At 37.8% G+C, this 17,891-nt stretch overlaps 2 protein-coding genes across 2 annotated transcripts; one reads left to right on the top strand and one right to left on the bottom strand.

The window, feature by feature from the left end:
• Nucleotides 1–156: 156 nt before the first annotated feature.
• On the bottom strand, nucleotides 157–12,255 carry itk (IL2 inducible T cell kinase). Its single transcript, XM_084718673.1, has 17 exons — nucleotides 12,067–12,255; nucleotides 11,804–11,908; nucleotides 11,284–11,365; nucleotides 11,045–11,170; nucleotides 10,012–10,049; nucleotides 7,740–7,888; nucleotides 7,574–7,639; nucleotides 7,407–7,461; nucleotides 6,830–6,909; nucleotides 5,917–6,059; nucleotides 5,717–5,791; nucleotides 4,528–4,696; nucleotides 4,158–4,374; nucleotides 4,010–4,074; nucleotides 2,952–3,070; nucleotides 640–797; nucleotides 157–531 (listed from the first exon to the last, which is right to left on the bottom strand). Exons 1-17 carry the CDS (start codon nucleotides 12,202–12,204, stop codon nucleotides 466–468), a joined length of 1,851 nt encoding a protein of 616 aa, XP_084574799.1. The 5' UTR covers nucleotides 12,205–12,255; the 3' UTR covers nucleotides 157–465.
• Nucleotides 12,256–14,738: 2,483 nt separating this feature from the next.
• On the top strand, nucleotides 14,739–17,657 carry med7 (mediator complex subunit 7). The gene is made up of 2 exons (XM_084718672.1): nucleotides 14,739–14,892; nucleotides 16,613–17,657. Exon 2 carries the CDS (start codon nucleotides 16,622–16,624, stop codon nucleotides 17,384–17,386), a length of 765 nt encoding a protein of 254 aa, XP_084574798.1. The 5' UTR covers nucleotides 14,739–14,892; nucleotides 16,613–16,621; the 3' UTR covers nucleotides 17,387–17,657.
• Nucleotides 17,658–17,891: the final 234 nt, after the last annotated feature.

Here is a 17,891-nt window from a genome sequence, read left to right as displayed (position 1 = left end):
TAATAGTCAAAAGAAATATTTTTTTGGTCAAGTTGTTCTTTAAACTTCAATTATTACATCCATTATTTACACTTTTTACACATTTATTATTACATTAATTTTGGACTGTAAATTTAAAGAAAACATATGACAAAAAAAGCACACATTTCACATGGATTCATTTAATTTACAGTGGATTAAACAAGATAATCATCTCACCTGTTTAATGTACAGAGTATATGAAACCTATATAAAAAATAAACCTGCGATGATCAGCAGTAGCTGCGTGAGTTAATGGACTGTGTGAGCCTGGATACAGTAGAAACAGATAAAGTGCAAAAAACAGGAATTTGTGTTTTGTCATCGCCTTAATGAAAAGAACTTCACTTACGTTTGAAAAACATTTGACGGGCAACTGGTCATAAATCAATAAATAAAATAAATATAGCTAGTTTTATAGTTGTCAACCTCAACTCTTCTCTTGGTTCACAGATCTGCGAGGGAGGCCAGCTCGTGCAGGAGGAGAGCGAAGGATGGACGATCTTCAGGTTTCTGAGAATCAGAATGTGAGGGGGGGTTTAAAAAAAAGCAGTATTACAGAGAGTCATTTTGCACGTCAGTGGTTCTTCTACTAGAAATAAGTGAAACTCCTGTCCCCACCTCCTTCCAGCACCACTCCATGAGCAGGTGGACAGCGTCTGGGGCCAAGCGGGGCTTCAGGAGCCTCAGGCCTGAGTTCAAAGACTCCACCACTTCAGCATTGGAGCGGTTTTCATAAGGAAGACGGCCCTCGTTGTACACCTCCCACATGAGCACACCTGAGCAGGGGTGAACACTCGTTAGAGGACGAACACAAAAAAGTTGGAAACATTTCTATTTGTAACGAGTGAGGATACTTTGTTTAAAAATTTGAGAGAGAAAAAAGTGTTACAACTGTCCCTGGTCTCCCCTACTTTATTTTTAATTAAGTCTAATTAAGTAATTTGTGTTTTAATGTAGGGAAATTGGAAATCGAGGCCACTTGTGAAGTTTTATTGACAGAAACTATGATAGTTGCTAAGCAACCATGATGCATCTCCATGTGTGCAACATAACAGAGGCAGTTTCTGTGGGGTCAGTGTGACCGCAAAAGGCTGAAATAAGTAAAAATTATCACATTTTCTTTTACTTTTCTGTAATTTATATATATAAAAAAAACATTTTAAATTAAAATACGGACAGTTAGGCAGCAGCAGTGTTGTATTTTTTAATTCAACAAAGTCACTGCAACATGACCTTCTTGGCTGTTCTAGTGTTAATCTTTTAAATAATGAGAACAAACCAAAATCACTGATTGTATCTCTGGTTAATCATATACATGTTTGTGTTTGTTGTTAGCTCTTTTTCATATTGGACTATCTTTGAATGATTATGATAAAATCTATACAGCACACGGTGCAGTAACTTACCAACAGTTTGTTATTTTTGTCTCAAAGTCCTGTTTAAAATACCAACACATCTAGCTGCTCATAACTTACTGTTAAGTATTACATTTTTGAAATATCCACACTTTTTGCACAAGACAAGTGTGTCCTGTTATCATCCAGCATCAACTGACACTATTCTAGTACGTCTCTGCTCTGTCAAAACAAACTTTATTTTGGTATAAATCAATTAATAGAAGTTGTAATTTAACATACTTATTTTTTACCATCTGTTGGATACAAGCAAGACACAACTTCTGAAAACAGGATCTTTTCCCAGGGAGCCGTCCATGCCAAGTTAATATGTTGCTGCCTGTTTAAAGTCCCGTTTGGGCGATGGTCCTAACAGCATTAACGTCTTGGAGATTACTGTAAATCCACTAGTTGGCATTACACCATGAAAATAGCTACCAATAGTTACACTCTTTGCAGAGGTGGGAAGAAACAAAGTATAAATACTTAAGTACTGTACAGTAGAGTTTTCAGATATGTGTACAGTCATAACACCTCTACTTCCTGTGTTTTAATACATATACCTGTACTCTCTACTTGTGACATTTTCAAAACAGATGATGCATTTGAGGGGAATTATGGATTATTTTCTTTCTGCATTGTTGCATGCGGCCTTCCCAACATCAAGACTGATTTCAAAACAAATGACTGAGACAATAACACAAAGAAAAGATGATTCCTTGGTCCACATCACACACAACAGACGTAACAACATGAAAAACGGCATAAAAGACGTAACTAGAAGAAACAGACAAAACAGGAAGACTTGAAATGTCCCTCAGAGGGCGGCTTTTTATGCCTATACTCTCAGACCCTTTATGCTTTTACTTTTACTTGAGTAAAGATGTTGGATCAATACTTCTGCTTTTACCAGAGTATTTTTTAATTGAGTATCTGTACTCCTAACCGAGTAAAGAATGTGAGTACTTTTGCCACCTCTGACTCTTACATGTACACATGTACACGTACAAATAAATGAATCAAATGTATTAAATTAAAGTGCTTTTAAGACTGAAGAGATTTTTTTCCTCAGAAATTACAAAAATGTGTCTTGAAATTGCTTCTGTAACGATGGGATTTTCATCACTTTTTTTGTTAAATTGCTTGTTATTAAATGTGTCCCTCAGTGAGTGGGTCAACGCAAGTGTTACCTATGATACTAATTAAGGTCCCATTCCATTTTGTTAAGCAGAGCCTTTCCTGTGAGTCAACATGCACAACAGCACCCTCACTCTAAATGGAACACAGCCTTAATTAGTATAATTGGTAACACATGGGTTTCCAGTTTAGCTCACTATGGTAGATCACTAGAGTCAATGAGAAACAGCTGATTCTGGTGTGTAGTCAACCAGTCAGGAAAACTCCTGCTGTTTTCCTGTGACAGCTATAGATGGAACATCAAAATTACACGAATTAAAGGAAGGATGCTGCATGACAACAAAGATAAGGAAAGTCACACGCACAGACCAAGTGAACGGCACACACACACTAACACACCGAATGACCAGATGTCCGACTTGCTGCTGAACTTGCAGTACTTGATGACCTCTGGGGCCGACCACTTGACGGGGAACTTGGAGCACTGGGAGCTCGTGTACTGATCATCAAGGACAAATCTGCAGCGCGGAAAACAGACACACATCAATACACAGCAGTTTAACTGTTGTACAAACATCATGAATATTGCAAAATTTGCAAAAGCTGCACACAAAATGTTGGTCAGTACAAAGATGTAGTGAAGAAGTTGCATGAACTTCTAAACTTAGATTAAATGAAATAAGTAGGTTAACTTGGCTAACTTTTTACCCTGCAAGCAAACAATGTAAAATTTTACTTTTCTAGCTAGCTAGCAAATTAAAATTTAGTTAACATTTTGGAAACAATATGTTTTTCTTTTGACTTTTTAACCAGCCAGCAACATTTTGTTGACCTTTAAACTCGCTAACAAAAAATTTACTTTTTAACTTTTGAACTAGCTAGTACACAATGTAACATTTTATCAACTTTTTAGCTGGTTAGCAAGTAACATTTAGTAAATGTTTTAGCTAGACAGCAAACAATATAATATTTTTTCTTGACTTTTTAGCCAGCTAGCAAACATTGTAACATTTTGTTAGCAAGCAAACATTTTGTTTCTTTGTTTCTTTTTTTACTTTTTAACTAGCTAGCAAACAATTTAATATTTAACTTTTTAGCTAGCTAGTATACAATACAACATCTTGTTAAGGAGTAGGAGGTTACCATTATTTTTACTCTTTTCTACTTGTTAGTTAATAGTTATGTCTCAATAACACTCAAAATTATTTTTTATTTATTATAATTTGTGTAAGCAAACATCTCCATAATGATTAAAATCTATTTATTTTCAGTTTACATCACTAAACTTAAATTCACAAAACTGATATTATTAGTTTTTAAGTGTGCAACAGAGCTTGGCTTAATTTTAAATCAGGATTTACACATTTAAAGCCTACTTTTGTTAAACTCTCATTAGAACTAATCTTAGACCAAATTAATCTTTGTTGGCACAATCAAGTCAACTGTGAAACACATACCTGGTCATTCCAAAGTCAGATACTTTCACCTCGTTGTTCTTTGAAACAAGACAGTTCCTGGCAGCCTGCAGAGGACAGAGGGACAGAGGATTAACCAGCGGAGCAGGGAGACAAAAGTGTATCAAAAGAAGCTCTCGTGTTGGTTTACCAGATCTCTGTGGATGAAGTTGGAGCTCTCCAGATAAGCCATCCCCTCACTGACATCCAGACACATCCCCAACATCACGTCCTGAGACAAACTGCCTTTCCTGGCTCGCAGGTAGTCAGACAGACAGCCGTTCTCCATGAACTCAAATAGCAGACACATGGGAGAACGCTGGGTGCACACACCGTACAGCTGAACCAGCTTACAATGAGACAATCTCCTGTGAAAACACGCACACACGCGCACACACACACACACACACACACACACACACACACACACACACACACACACACACACACACACACAAACCAAGTGGATTTTGGATCTTTTTGCCTGAACAATACGAGGCAACTTTATGAACTGCACTCACATCATGACTTTCGCCTCCTCTTTAAACTCCTCGTCCGACATGCACTCTTCTCTTATCGTCTTCACTGCCACCTTCGTCTCGTTCCACGTCCCCTCCAGCACCAGCCCAAACTGGCCGCTGCCTAGCTCCTGACCCAGGGTCAGCTCCTCGGGGTCCACCTCCCACTGATCTGAGGAGCAGCAAACAGGTGGAGAAAGATGAAATAACAACAAAGTCAGATAATTTTAAAGACAACAGCAAATGCGGGGCTTCCGCAGCGCTATCAACAGGTGTCCCCACAGACTCCAGGGGTAAATATTTTTATCTTATCTCACAGGTGCTTTATTCTGTCGTTCCAGTTTTTCACAACTTTGTCAGTGACTTTGTTCCTAATGACTTCATATCATTGTTATTTTAATTTTTGTTTTAAATGACCAGTGTGTAGGATTTAGTGGCATCTGGCAGTGAGGTCGCAAAAGCAACCCGCTGAATACCGCTTCCCTCACCCTCCCCTTCCGAGCCCATAGGACTACTTACAGTGGTCACGAAACTGGCGGAACCTCGGCCCCCAGAAAAGGCTCTTTTAGAACCAGTGTTTGGTTTGGTGACACAATGAAAATATACTTATGAATATTACATTCAATTTCTGCCATATTCTGTCAATAGATGCTGCTAAATCTTATGCACTAGTCTCTTAATTACTTTCCTAAAATAGTGATTGTTTTTTTTGTCATGACATTAAATACATATTAAGGTTATATCTAGGAAATATGCTGCCATTTTGCTATGATGGATGCCTCTTACAGTTGTTTATTCTTGGGTCTTTGTCTGTTAAATACGTTGGTAGAATGAGGCATTAAAGGGCGACTCCATCTCCGTTCTTTTCCTAGTTTTTCAAACAGAAACACCCACTGGTGCCCTTCTCCCCTGTCTCTCAGCTCAGGGACTTTATATGTAGCATCCTCATCATGCAGAAACCTACATCAGGTCTCATAGGAAACCATACATAAAGAACACTACTGGGAAGCTAAAGGATGATACGAAACATCCCCAAAAGAATGGATCCATGCCCTAATCATAATCAAAGAATTATGAAAGTCAGAATACACACTCAGCAATCCTGTGTGAGGACCACAAGAGGTCGGCAAAAACAAGTTTTGTGCTCCAGTTCAACCAGCTGAAGCATTTATAAACCGGTGCACCTTCTAACCTTTTAAGGGATCATCGATGTTCAGGGAGCAGCCTCCGCCCTGAGAGACAGGGCGCCTCAAGCGCGTTATCAGGCCTGCCAAACAAATAATAACACATTTATGAAACATCTCACCATGGCTTTCGTAAATGCTGTTTGTGTTACATGAGCTGCTTCATAAATAAATACTGTTGTGCCTGGAAAGCCAGAGGCGTACTTACCGGCAGCGTTGTGCTGATGGTAATGGATTAATTCAGGAATGGTGCTGAACAGGTACTTCTCTGCCAAGTAATATGTGGCCTCGCCTGTTTCTGTCTGTCTGATTTGGTAATGTTTCACCCGCGGATTCTTCTCCCCATTTGACCTGAAGGGAATAAAGAGATGCTTTTATGCAACAAATAACAGAAGTCAGTTTTATTGTACCGATACAACATGGGGCATATCAAGTTATTCTGCCAGTATCTAATGTTATACAAGTCCAATTTCATCGCATTTCATGCATCAGATGTAGCCTTGTTTGTAACAGTTAACAGTCAACAGTTTGCAGCCCAAACAGTGAGTTGGAGCCAAGGGCGGTATATTAAATAGATTCAAATCTATGGTGGAAGCAAGTTATTTCCCTTCGCCCCCTCCTCTCCTGACTCAGAGCACGGTCTGGTTGCCTGCAAGTTGCAGGGGCACTGAACCTACATGAGTGCAACACTATACTTCCACAATGGCAAGTGACAAGTCCTGCACTGTAAGTTGACCAGCTGCTACTCTGTCAACTGTCTGTCAATATAAATTTAAGCCCGTTATCTCGAAAACAAGGACCACTGCTCCAAAACATACACCCTCTGGAGTATGAGTTCAGTGACTGCCTGCCAGACTACATTAACATATTACTCAATGTAATAATGTTATAAGATCATTAATGATTATTTATGACTCATGAACAGACACTTACTCATTCAGTGAACATCTGGCATTAATTATGAAAACAAAAACGTTATAAGTGTTGTTAGGGAAGCAGGTATTTAACTTAGCCTGTTGCCTTAATCTCTGATGACATAACATGGTTGTTTTATAATTCAGAACAGTAAATATATTACATATTTCTCCTTTAAAAATGTCAGAAGGAAGTAAAAAAATTACCCTGGCGCTTTGGTGAAGACTGACACTGTGTAGACACCTGCCTGTCTTGAGTCACGCACCATGAATGCACCTTCTTTTCCCTACAAGCAGAGCGTTAAAACAAGACAAAATCATCCAACTCAAATTACACATCTGCAATATAAATTAGACATGTTTACCGACTGTTAAATCTGTTGCTAATAGCAAGACCAGGCCAGCAGGCATTTTATGTATTACATGATGGATCTCTGTTCTACCTCCCACTTGCAAAACTTAGCAATGCAGCTCACGGCAGGAAATTCAACATTGGAGGAAGCACTGTGGTTGTGAGACATTTTTCATGTCCCATGTCATGTCAGATTCTCGCTGTGTGCAGGTGCATTTGTGTGAATTTTGCAAATGCGAAAGGTCTCTGTGGCGGGCACATTCACTGCAAAAGTGCACTGCGTCATACAGGAGAACCATCCTACTAATTATCATCAGAATTATTATTTGATGCATTTTGTTATTCTGTCAGAACGCAGCTGGGTGCACAAACAAATGAAAATGGAATAATGTCTGGATCCTTAAACACTGCCGTTTTTTGTTTTTTTTTTACCTCTTTCATTAACAAATCCTCTGCTTCCGCTCTGGTGATGTTTTTGTTGTACCATCTGTGAGGAGACAAATTAACCACAAATGAACTAAATCTATAGAGGACAGAATGGATTTGCAGTCATGTTAACAATTAGAAGCACAGAGAGGAGAAATCAAATCCAAACTCACTCAAATCTCTCGAAGTTGTTGCCATATTTTACAGCTACATAAGTGCTGGGTACAAAGCCTGTGTCCCTGATGAAGGGCGGGAAAAAATATTCATTATTCATAGACCCATAATCATTCTTGCTGTTCATTCTTTTCAGTGAAAGCTGTCACATTTTCTGCGCCTCACCCGTTGTCATTCTGTACGGCCCACCAGTCGGTGTGGGAGCTGTTTATCAGGGTGCACTCCTGGTCTTTCTGAAGAGGCAGGTCATCGTCTCCGAGCGGCGTGTAGTCTTGCAGAGCGATGACCCTCTGTCCTGCATCATGTGGTTTCATCTGGCAGAGAGAAAAATGATTTGATTAAAAAAACAGGATGAGAAATATCACCGAGCCACATGGAATTCCAAAGTAACAAACTTAACAAACATTTTAGCAACATATTTTGTGAGGAGAGCTGTTATTGTGTAATACTTAATAAAAAAAAGAGCCTGTATTTGTGTTTTTGAACTAATTAAAGCTACCACAAAGAGTTTTTAACTGATTATGAAAGAGTCTCAATTTATTGCAGATGTTTCTATGTGACCTACATAATTTAACCACCAGCGAGAAGATCAACTTTTTCTTTCTCTATGTAGTCTTACTGCCCGCCAACGGGTCAGATTCTCTGTGAAATCAGATGAAACAAGCCTGTGTTTACATTTTCCCAGACAAAGTTAAAGTGAGAAGTATGTTAGCCAGCTAAACAAAAAAACAAAAAGCAAAAACAGAAGGAGATTTATGTTGAGACAGTTTTATTTTTGAAGTGATACTTTTTTGGTGATTACGCTGGAGAAACTACTGCTTTTGCCTCCAAAATCAACTAAATATGAGTTACTTGGAGTAGCTTTAAAATACATCATTTAACATGTAATTTTATTCTAAAATGAGACACATTTTTAAACTCAGGTTTCGAAAAAAACTAATCAAATACAAACAAGTAGTGTAAGGGTCCACCTCTGTGAGCAACATTTGTGTCGGCCATTTGTGACCAGCAGCTTGAAGATAAAAACTGCTTTGGTCTTTGGTTTAACTTTCCCCGAAGATAAATTTATTTAATCAAAATCTGCAGATATTCCTGCGAAGGCAAGCTGACTGAATACAATACAACAGCAGGAGAGATACATCTGCTCTAGAACCGGCATGTAATTCTTGCTAGAAACCACCCAGCATGCACCCTTGAATTTGCGGCCTCCACCTCCAGGATATCCTGATTGGCCACCTCAGATCTATGATGTGGGGAAGTAAGCAGCTCATCGTTTCAATTTGGGTCAAGCACCCAGGAAACTCTCCGGGCTTTGAAGCCAATTTGATGTAATGGCCAAATGTGTAATTACAAGTTACTTGACGCACATTTTCCTATAGACTTACATTGTGAAAGAAGCTGTAAAAGGGTAGATACATTTTTTTAGCATCACGCCCTCTATGAAATGTCTTGTTTTAATAATCAGAATTCGATCCATTTGGTCCAATAAAGATTCTAGAAGAGCCACAAGATTACATCGTTTTATTTTGTCAAGTTAGCAGAGGGATAAACATGAAGTTAGCATGTTCGTCTGGCGGAAGTTGGCCACTGTGGTCCATGTGTAGTATACATTCAGTGAGGTTATTTCTTTACAAGTGGCTTTTTTGGATTCATGCTGTGCTGGGCAACGTTTATTGTCCCCAACAGTGAATTCAGTTCTTGTTACACGTCCATGATGTAGGTGGGTTAAGGTCAGACCCATACTGAGGCTACTAAATGCCTAAAATGTGATCATATCAGTTTGTATAGAATGTATTCTTGTATTTTCAAATTACACTTTCTTTGTATTTTAATTAAATACATTTTCATACAAGTATTTTGTAATTTTTGATACATTTGTTGAGCAAGAATTTGTAATTTTTTAACAAGAGAGTTTTGTAATGTATTTGCGCCCATCTCTGATGCTACGGGACCCTAACTAGTATCACTGGTAACGCCTGTGTTTATCTCACTGTTTCATATCAACATGGCTACAGTGAAAAATCCCTTTTTTTTCAAACTCAGCAGAGACTTTATCAAGAGGTTATTTGACTTATATAATGTTACATAATGAGCATTTCATGTTTTATAACAACTGCCAAATTATCAGCAATAGAGGAAGTCAAGCAACATACAAGCAAGATAAGCAAGACAACAAACCGAGCTGCACGAGACACAGAATCATCTGTGCTCAAAGCGAAGCTGCAGCGCTTGAAAGAAAATGCATAATTATTAAATATGTCAAGGTGAGCAGTCTTGAATATGTTGCAAAAAAGTGAAACAGTCTGAAAAAGAATGACAACTTCTAGTCAAAGAAGTGACAGACAGTTATTTTGTCTATTCCCAGTTTAAAAAGTAATAACTGCCACGCCAATAATATTTAATGAAAACGTTATTTATGCTATAGAAAGTGGTTTACCTCTGGATCCGGGAGATGAGGAAGAGGCTTTTTAGAAGCTGTGGAGAAATCAGAAGAATGATATTGGAGAATGTTTTTAGGACATCTAAATGTATAAAATAGAAATGCAGACGTTATGTAACAACACAAGATCTAGATCAAGATTTGACATAATCACGTGTCTTTACTTTATCTTTACCGTAAATCATTTCATAACACTTGTATATTGAACACTTTACTTGTACGTGGATTTTATTTATGTTGTTGGTCATTAGTGTTTCCTGTATATATTTCAATTATATATATCCTTATTTTTTCACTAGTCCTGTCTACTAGGGCAGGGAAATATGTCTCATAAAGAATATGAGAATATGATCTATATCTATCATGTTATACACATTTCCTTGAAAATAACATTCCTGTAAATTCCCAAGTAGTGCAGACTTATGATGAGCTAACAGAATATGATGCACTGCTGACAATTAAACTACCTTAACAGCAGGGTGATATGGACTAAATCAAATATCACTATATTTTTGACCAAATGGACCTGGCGTCAGTGTTTTGCTTTCACAAAAATATTAAAACAAAGAGATTTTTTGATAAATAATCACCAGTAATGTGAAAAATTAGTAAGTAGGTAAAGTCAAATAATATAACAGCTAGAAAAGTGTGGTAAAATCAGAAAATTACATTACTGCCTTTAAAAGCAGAAAAAGACAACATTTAATCCCATATCACAATACAACAATATCCCAAATCTAAGACGATATCTTGTCTCATATCATGATATAGATATAATACTGATATATCATCCAGTCTTACTCCAGTCTACTCTTTACCTTTATTTATTCAGCTTTATTCTGCTTTAAGATCAGTCAAATACGTTAATGTTTACGCTGTGAACATACTTGCCCAATAAAACAGAATCTGATTTATGTGATATTTTTTCTGTCTATGTAGCTACATTTTTATAAGAAAATGTAAATCAGATACACAAATAAGTGTTAAAAAATACACATGAAACAAAGAGAAGAGAATAAGTAGTACAAACCATAACCCACTGGGTCATACACATGACAACCTGCCGCCAGTTTCTCTGTTTGTTGGCAACATCGCCATTTTCCATCCATCCAGAAGTTTGGGTGGTATTTTGCAACCAAATTGTTGTGTTTTGTCTCTAAATCAGACAAAACAGAAACAATATAGTTTGAGACACCAAGCTTATGAATTTGTATTGGGGTTCAGAACAATCTGCCATCGTCCGAAGCATGATATTTTTAAGTAGCTCACCCTCTTTGAGAGCTCTGACCCATCTCTGACGGCAATCGTTGTCTGGGGCAAAAATGTAGAGGTAATGGTTGTCATGAAAAACCTGCAGAGACATTTGCATTTGAGAAAATCCGACTTTTGTTCTCGTGTTACAATAATATAATAATGCACCTTTAAAAACAGAGTTTACAAAGTGATTTGACAGACAAAGTAAAAGAGGATACCAAATAAAACACAGTAAAAGAAATAAGAATAGTAAAACTAGAAAAACATGACACTAAGAATAAGTTAAAATGAAGAGGGAAGAGATTACAGAGACATAACATGATGTTGTCAAGTCAGTCTAAATAATACAGGAATGGATGTCAACATCGACGTCACATAAAAGCAAGTCTATAAAAAAGGGTTTTAAGAAGTGATTTAAAAGATGTCACTGAATCTGCAAGCCTTATCTCCTCGGGAAGGTCATTCCAAAGTCATATAGGTCATGTTTTGCCATACATACTGGGTGTTTTTAAGTGTGTGTTCTTTTTGAGCTCACCTGAAACGGGTACTTGTAGCTGCATGGTATGGGTACGTCAGAACACACAGTCTCCACACACTTGATTCTGTGCAGCTCGATGCAACCTTTCACCATGGGCTTTTTCTGAAATAACATCATCTTTACTTCATGTGTATTTACAAAGATGTGATTCAAACTGTAGCTGGTTATCAGGAGGTTAAATGTACAGACCCTTCCTCCAGATTGTTTCATTTATAATTCAAAGCCAGTGCATACATTGACATGACAAAGCGCACACTTACCCCTGGACGGCGTTCAGAATACTTCAGCTCTTGTGTGTCCAACACAAAAAACCTCTCCTTGTAGTTAGATGGCGACGTCCTTTTCTTCTGTTGAGATTTTTTAATCATAGTTGCTTTTAAAATCACCCTGGGGAACATTGTGACAGCTCTGAGCAACACCGAGAGAAACACTGGTGGCTTTTGGTTTCACGGTGAGACACTGAGCACCTCGCAGTGACAGAGGGGTAAAAAAAATCTAGTGGATGACTTGATAGAAGCTGTAGAGCTTCCGGCATGAAGTTTTTCACTCGGTAAACCACATCCTTACGGCAAGAAATGAGTACACACCCTGCACTCTCTCTCTCTCTCTCATGCACACACACTGTACATACACTCATGCTCTCTCTCTCTCTCTCTCCCTCTGTCATGCACACACATTGTACATACACTCACATGCTCTCTCTCTCTCTCCCTCTGTCATGCACACACATTGTACATACACTCACATGCTCTCTCTCTCTCTCTCTCTCTCTCTCTCTCTCTCTCTCTCTCATGCACACACACTGTACATACACTCACATGCACTTTCACTGACGATGTTGCAATAAGTCAGCGTGCAGACAGTGCAGTTGTAGGTGGGTGATTTTTTAATTTCTGTACACTTTTGAACAATTTTCCATCAAAACATGGACCTTGAAGATGACATTTGTGAAAATGTAAAGACAGAGAGTGTTAATTTAACAAAAGAAACACACACTGAACAATTAAAACAACTTAAAAACAAATTTACTTAACTGTTTTGTATTAAAACTGAGGTTTCAGGCAATCCATGGCAATTTTGCATGTGTTGCTGCCATAGTGAAGATTTTCCCTATAATTTACTTGTTGCTTTTTTGTTAAGCCTCGCTGTCAACATCTGTCACTGCTATTATTCAGTGCTTGCGAAATGCTTTCAGCTTGCTTGTTCTTTCACATCTCTCTCTTGACAGTCACAGACAAATAGAGACATATTCTATTTGTGCCGGGATTGTCTGGGCTTGAAAAAACAATTTTGATTATAGCTTGAAGGAACAACAGAGTTAGTACCCATGACGGGGGAAAGTCATGTGGAGTTAAAGAGCAGAATTTTAGCAAGTTAGAGAGAAAAAAACCCTGAAACAATTCATCCTCACAAAACACAAGAAAGATTGAGATGGATGCCACAGCACCACCATCAGGAAAACTGCTCCTACAATTTGGTGCGCATTTCATTTTTGGATGAGGACTACCATCTGGTGTCAATTAGTTTTCAAAGGTGCTTTACTGTCAAAAGGTATAGGTAGAAAATGTCACAAAAGAAGGGACGAGGATAAAAAATAAGTTTATATATTCTTATTTGTTTGTTTGTTTTAACTGTTTAAGTTTTTATCTCAAATATAGTTATTGACTTCTATTATGGGATTCTGTAGATCCAGAAATGTAAATATATTTTGTTCAGTTTGAGCATTTAAAAAGAAAAGAGATTGCGGTGTGGGAAATGTGTGAGACTGTGCGAATGTGTGTGTGGTTGCAAATGTGCATGTGTGGTGTTAACATTTCACAAGAACAACGACAAGATAATGCAGAAAGATAAATGCAAGCGGAAAAGACCACCAATATGTGAACGTATCTGACTTCTGTAGTGACAAATGTAAAGAATACGAACTTATAAAAGTGTGTCCACATGCGATCGGTTTTAAAGTCAGAAACAGAATAATTACTTGTTCAGGTTAAAAACACAACATCTTGGTTGATATTTAATCAACAAACAATAAAATTGTGTTTTAAAGTTTTAACTTAGTTTTGAAGATTTGACAGAATCCATATGATGGACTTCATACTGAATCATTCTGTGCTGTACTTACATTTTGGTAAAAATTTAAAGCACATGTGACTGACTTTAAAATTTAAAACAATAAACTCTGAGGTGAACTGACAATGGCCTTCCTGTACTTACACAGTGTTTGGGACCAGGACTGTCGTTCAAAAGAGAAATTTGTCTCTTAATAGTCAAGTTTAGAAATGTTAGAAAGGTTTTTCTTAGTTAGTTTCATTAGATTCCTTATTCAATAAATGGCTCCACCAGAAAAAAACAAGGTCAAATGGTGTGCAATTACTGCTGTTTCTAGACATTTAAATTTTTAAATTTTAATTGGTTCAGTTCTTAATGGTGAATAATTGATTAATGATTAGTCATTCGTATCCTTGCTGCAGTGTTTAGTTTATAGTCCATATGTCCTGGTTTTCATCAATCTGTTTACAATCAGATCACCTTATTGGCTCCAAAAATGCAGATGAAAGGTTTATTAATTCAACTTGTACTCAGTACTCAATTATGATTTTGAAAGTAACTAAGGCGATTATATGGTGTCATGAATACTTTAGTATAAGTAAATGTACAGACTTGAAAATCTACTCATAGAAGTACAAGTACCCCAAAAAAAACTACTTAATTACAGTAACTGTGAGTATTTGTAATTAGTTAATTCTACCCCTGACTCAACGTTTTCAGTTCAATACACTGTATGCATTATAAGTACAACGGAAGTGTACCTTTTTACACTGAAACTCTGTCTCTATCACCACTTAGATTTCATTTTCTTAAGAATGAAGCTAGCCTTGGTCGGATATTATCCAATCGGCACGATCAAAAATTGTCACGAGGATAGTTCAGCCAATGGAAATGGCACAAAGAAGTACGTCACATCAGTGTGTGGAAGCAGCTAAGCTAGCCATGAGCTAGCGTCTAATGTCCGATTAGCTAGATTCTACCTCTGCTACATTTCATCTCTAAAGTCAACCTTCAGCAACCGAGAAGTCAATTAAGAGGTTTGTATAAATATAAGTGGTGTTTTTCGTTTTGGTATTTTGTAAGTTAACGTTAGTTTTTAGTACCGACGTAACTAGTTAGCAGAGGTTAGCAGCAACACTGCTAGCCCCACATTAGCCACATAGCTAGCTCGTTAGCTACGTTCGCCTCTAAAACACTCACGTCTGTGTGTACACTTAAGAATTGTAGAATAAAAGCTTTAGATGGTGATTGAAAATATCGGTCCATCATCATTATCGAGCTAAACTTGTTGTTACATTAGATTTCATTCGTATTGAAAACAAGCAGGCTAACTTTGTCCCTTCATACCTTACATGGGGGAGATGTTGCCGTTGATGTGTATTGAAACAGCTAAACGGTGCCTCGATTATCCACGAAACCACAGATATCGACTAAATGAACCAACTTAAATGCTTGAACATAAGTATTGCATTTAACAATATTCATGAGATAACGTTAGGAGTACAAAGCTGAGTCACGTATTTCAACCGTGTAAGTAAAGTGATTTTTCTCTACAACATTTAAGTGACAAATATTGTACTTTTTACTCCATGTTTTGTGACAGCTGTTGTTACAGGTTACTTTACAGATTAACACTGGCGCATATAAAACTTAATTAAAGCTCACTGAACACGTTGCTGTCAACGAAAATATTCAAGAGTTAACATCAAGTTAACCACTGGATCAATCACAATAATAAAGCTTACATTATTCTTACATTACTGCATTAGTACGTTTTTAAGATGTTATCTGTCAACACTCTGAAAGTGGCCATTCTTAGTAATGAGGACTCTCAAGACATACATTTCTCTGTACTTACTTGACTTAAAGCACATGACTGTTACCCAACCTGCCTGCTTGTGTAACATTCTTCTTTTGCACATGTAACATTTTAAATCTAGGATTTGTGCTTGACAGTATTGCTGTCTAGGAATGCAAATAAATTTGGGGCCTATGACAGATTATATCAAATCATTTAATAGGCCAAAGTATATTTGTGAAGTTGATATACTGTAGTAAAGACTAAGGCTGCACAATTAATCACGGTTGGACTGAAATTGCAATATGGCCAAATGCAATTTTTAAATTGCAGAACCAGAATCATTTAGCAATTTTTTGAAAAAAGAAAAATGTATGAGAAAACAGCATTGTAAAGAGCTACTGTGCTGTTGCATAGATAACCTGGCTTTTTGTCAGTGAACATGTAATTTGTAATGCATAACTGATCATTTCCACTAATCGTATTGCACATCAGTTTCAGTCAAAATAATTGCAATATGCCTGTTCTTACCAAATTGTGTAGCCCTACCAAAGACAAGATTTTTCTCACTACATCTGAGCATTTCTTACTCTCAGGTGTCCATAAAATGCAGGTTATCTGACCTCCGTTTTAAAATACAAAAATGTGAAATTATTGGTTCTTATTTTTATCAATATCTGTCATGAGAAGCAGGAAATTCTCCTATTGGCTGAAAAATTTCATATGGTGTAACCCTTTTACTATCGTTATCTAAAAGATTTTAACACTTCTGTTACTGTTTTCTGTTACATGATAACTTACTACTGTGTATGCTACTGTTAAAATTGTACCAAGACAACCTTGCACGGTGTTTTAACTCAACCACAAATGTAACTTATGCCTTATATTAAATAGGAAGAACCTGTTTTGTATTGTTTGGAAAGGAAAACAGACTAATTGGCGTTTTTGTCGCTGTTTAGGTCGGCATCATGGGTGAACCACAGCAGGTTAGTGCCCTGCCTCCTCCGCCTATGCAGTACATCAAAGAGTACACAGATGAAAACATCCGCAAGGGTCTGGCTCCTAAGCCACCTCCACCCATCAGAGACAGCTACATGATGTTTGGGAACCAGTTCCAGTGCGACGACCTCATCATCCGGCCACTGGAGAGCCAAGGCATCGAGAGGCTCCATCCTATGCAGTTTGACCACAAACGTGAGCTTAAGAAGCTCAACATGTCCATTCTCGTCAACTTCCTGGACCTGCTGGACATCCTCATCAAGAGCCCGGGCAGCATAAAGCGCGAAGAGAAGCTGGAGGATTTAAAGCTTCTGTTTGTTCACTTTCACCACCTGGTAAATGAATACAGGCCACATCAAGCCAGGGAGACGCTGAGGGTGATGATGGAGGTGCAGAAGAGACAGAGACTGGAGACAGCCGAGAGGTTCCAGAAACATCTGGAGAGGGTGGTGGAGATGATCCAGGGGTGCCTCGCCTCCTTACCTGATGACTTACCACAGATGGAGGGTCCTGATGTTGCTGGTGATGGGACGAGGAGTGCGTCAGGAGTAGCTGCTGCTGGTTGTTCCTCTGGGCAGGCCCCCAGGATGAAAACTGAACCAATGGATGTAGAGGAAGCAGGTGCCAGCTGCATGGCAGCAGGTCAGCAGGACAAGAGCATCCCTACTTCAAAGAGGGACAAAATATGGGACAAAGATGCTGCCATGTGCAGTATTATTGATGAAATTGCTTAATATTTCTTTTAAGTAGTTGTATTTCTTTTTTGTACACCTAAACTGTTTGTTTTTTGTATGCTGTACTTAGATAAAGTATGAAGATGTTTGCTGTGTTTTCACTGGGCCTGAAGTCCAATCAGGAGTTGAGAGGTGTTTTATTTAAAAGCTATCTTGTAGATATTATCAGCTCCCTTGAAGATATTTGAAGAATGTATATATTACACAGATCAACTGGGGTGCCAACTTTCATTTTTTGTAATAAAACCAATAAAGAACATTGTCTCAATGACACTGTAGTGAAGCAATGTTTTTAAAATCACTACATCAAATCATTTCTTGTATTTGAATCCATTATTCTGTTATGTTCACAAGGCATTGTGTCACTGTGACTTGCATACTGTGTAATCTGGTGAGAATGGTCACAGAAAGGTCAGTATGTATAGACTCTAGTTACATAGTCACTCCTCCCTCGCTCAAGCCGTTTTACTTTAGGTTTTCGAGGAAGCACTACACAATATAACCT

The sequence above is a fragment of the Lutjanus erythropterus genome, chromosome 5 (assembly GCF_056507025.1).
Source record: "Lutjanus erythropterus isolate fLutEry1 chromosome 5, fLutEry1.hap2, whole genome shotgun sequence".
Taxonomy (NCBI): Eukaryota; Metazoa; Chordata; class Actinopteri; order Lutjaniformes; family Lutjanidae; genus Lutjanus; species Lutjanus erythropterus.
This window is presented reverse-complemented; position numbering and strand designations above follow the sequence as displayed.

Bases quoted from the DNA above. Each gene is read 5' to 3' on its own strand.
- itk (XM_084718673.1), bottom strand. From the start codon at position 12,204: ATGTTCCCCAGGGTGATTTTAAAAGCAACTATGATTAAAAAATCTCAA. The intron at 4,697-5,716 runs GTTAGAAGGTGC...GCTGCTCCTCAG, and splicing joins CATCGATGATCCCTTAAAAG to ATCAGTGGGAGGTGGACCCC. The intron at 4,075-4,157 runs GTAAACCAACAC...TGTCCTCTGCAG, and splicing joins ACTTCATCCACAGAGATCTG to GCTGCCAGGAACTGTCTTGT.
- med7 (XM_084718672.1), top strand. From the start codon at position 16,622: ATGGGTGAACCACAGCAGGTTAGTGCCCTGCCTCCTCCGCCTATGCAG.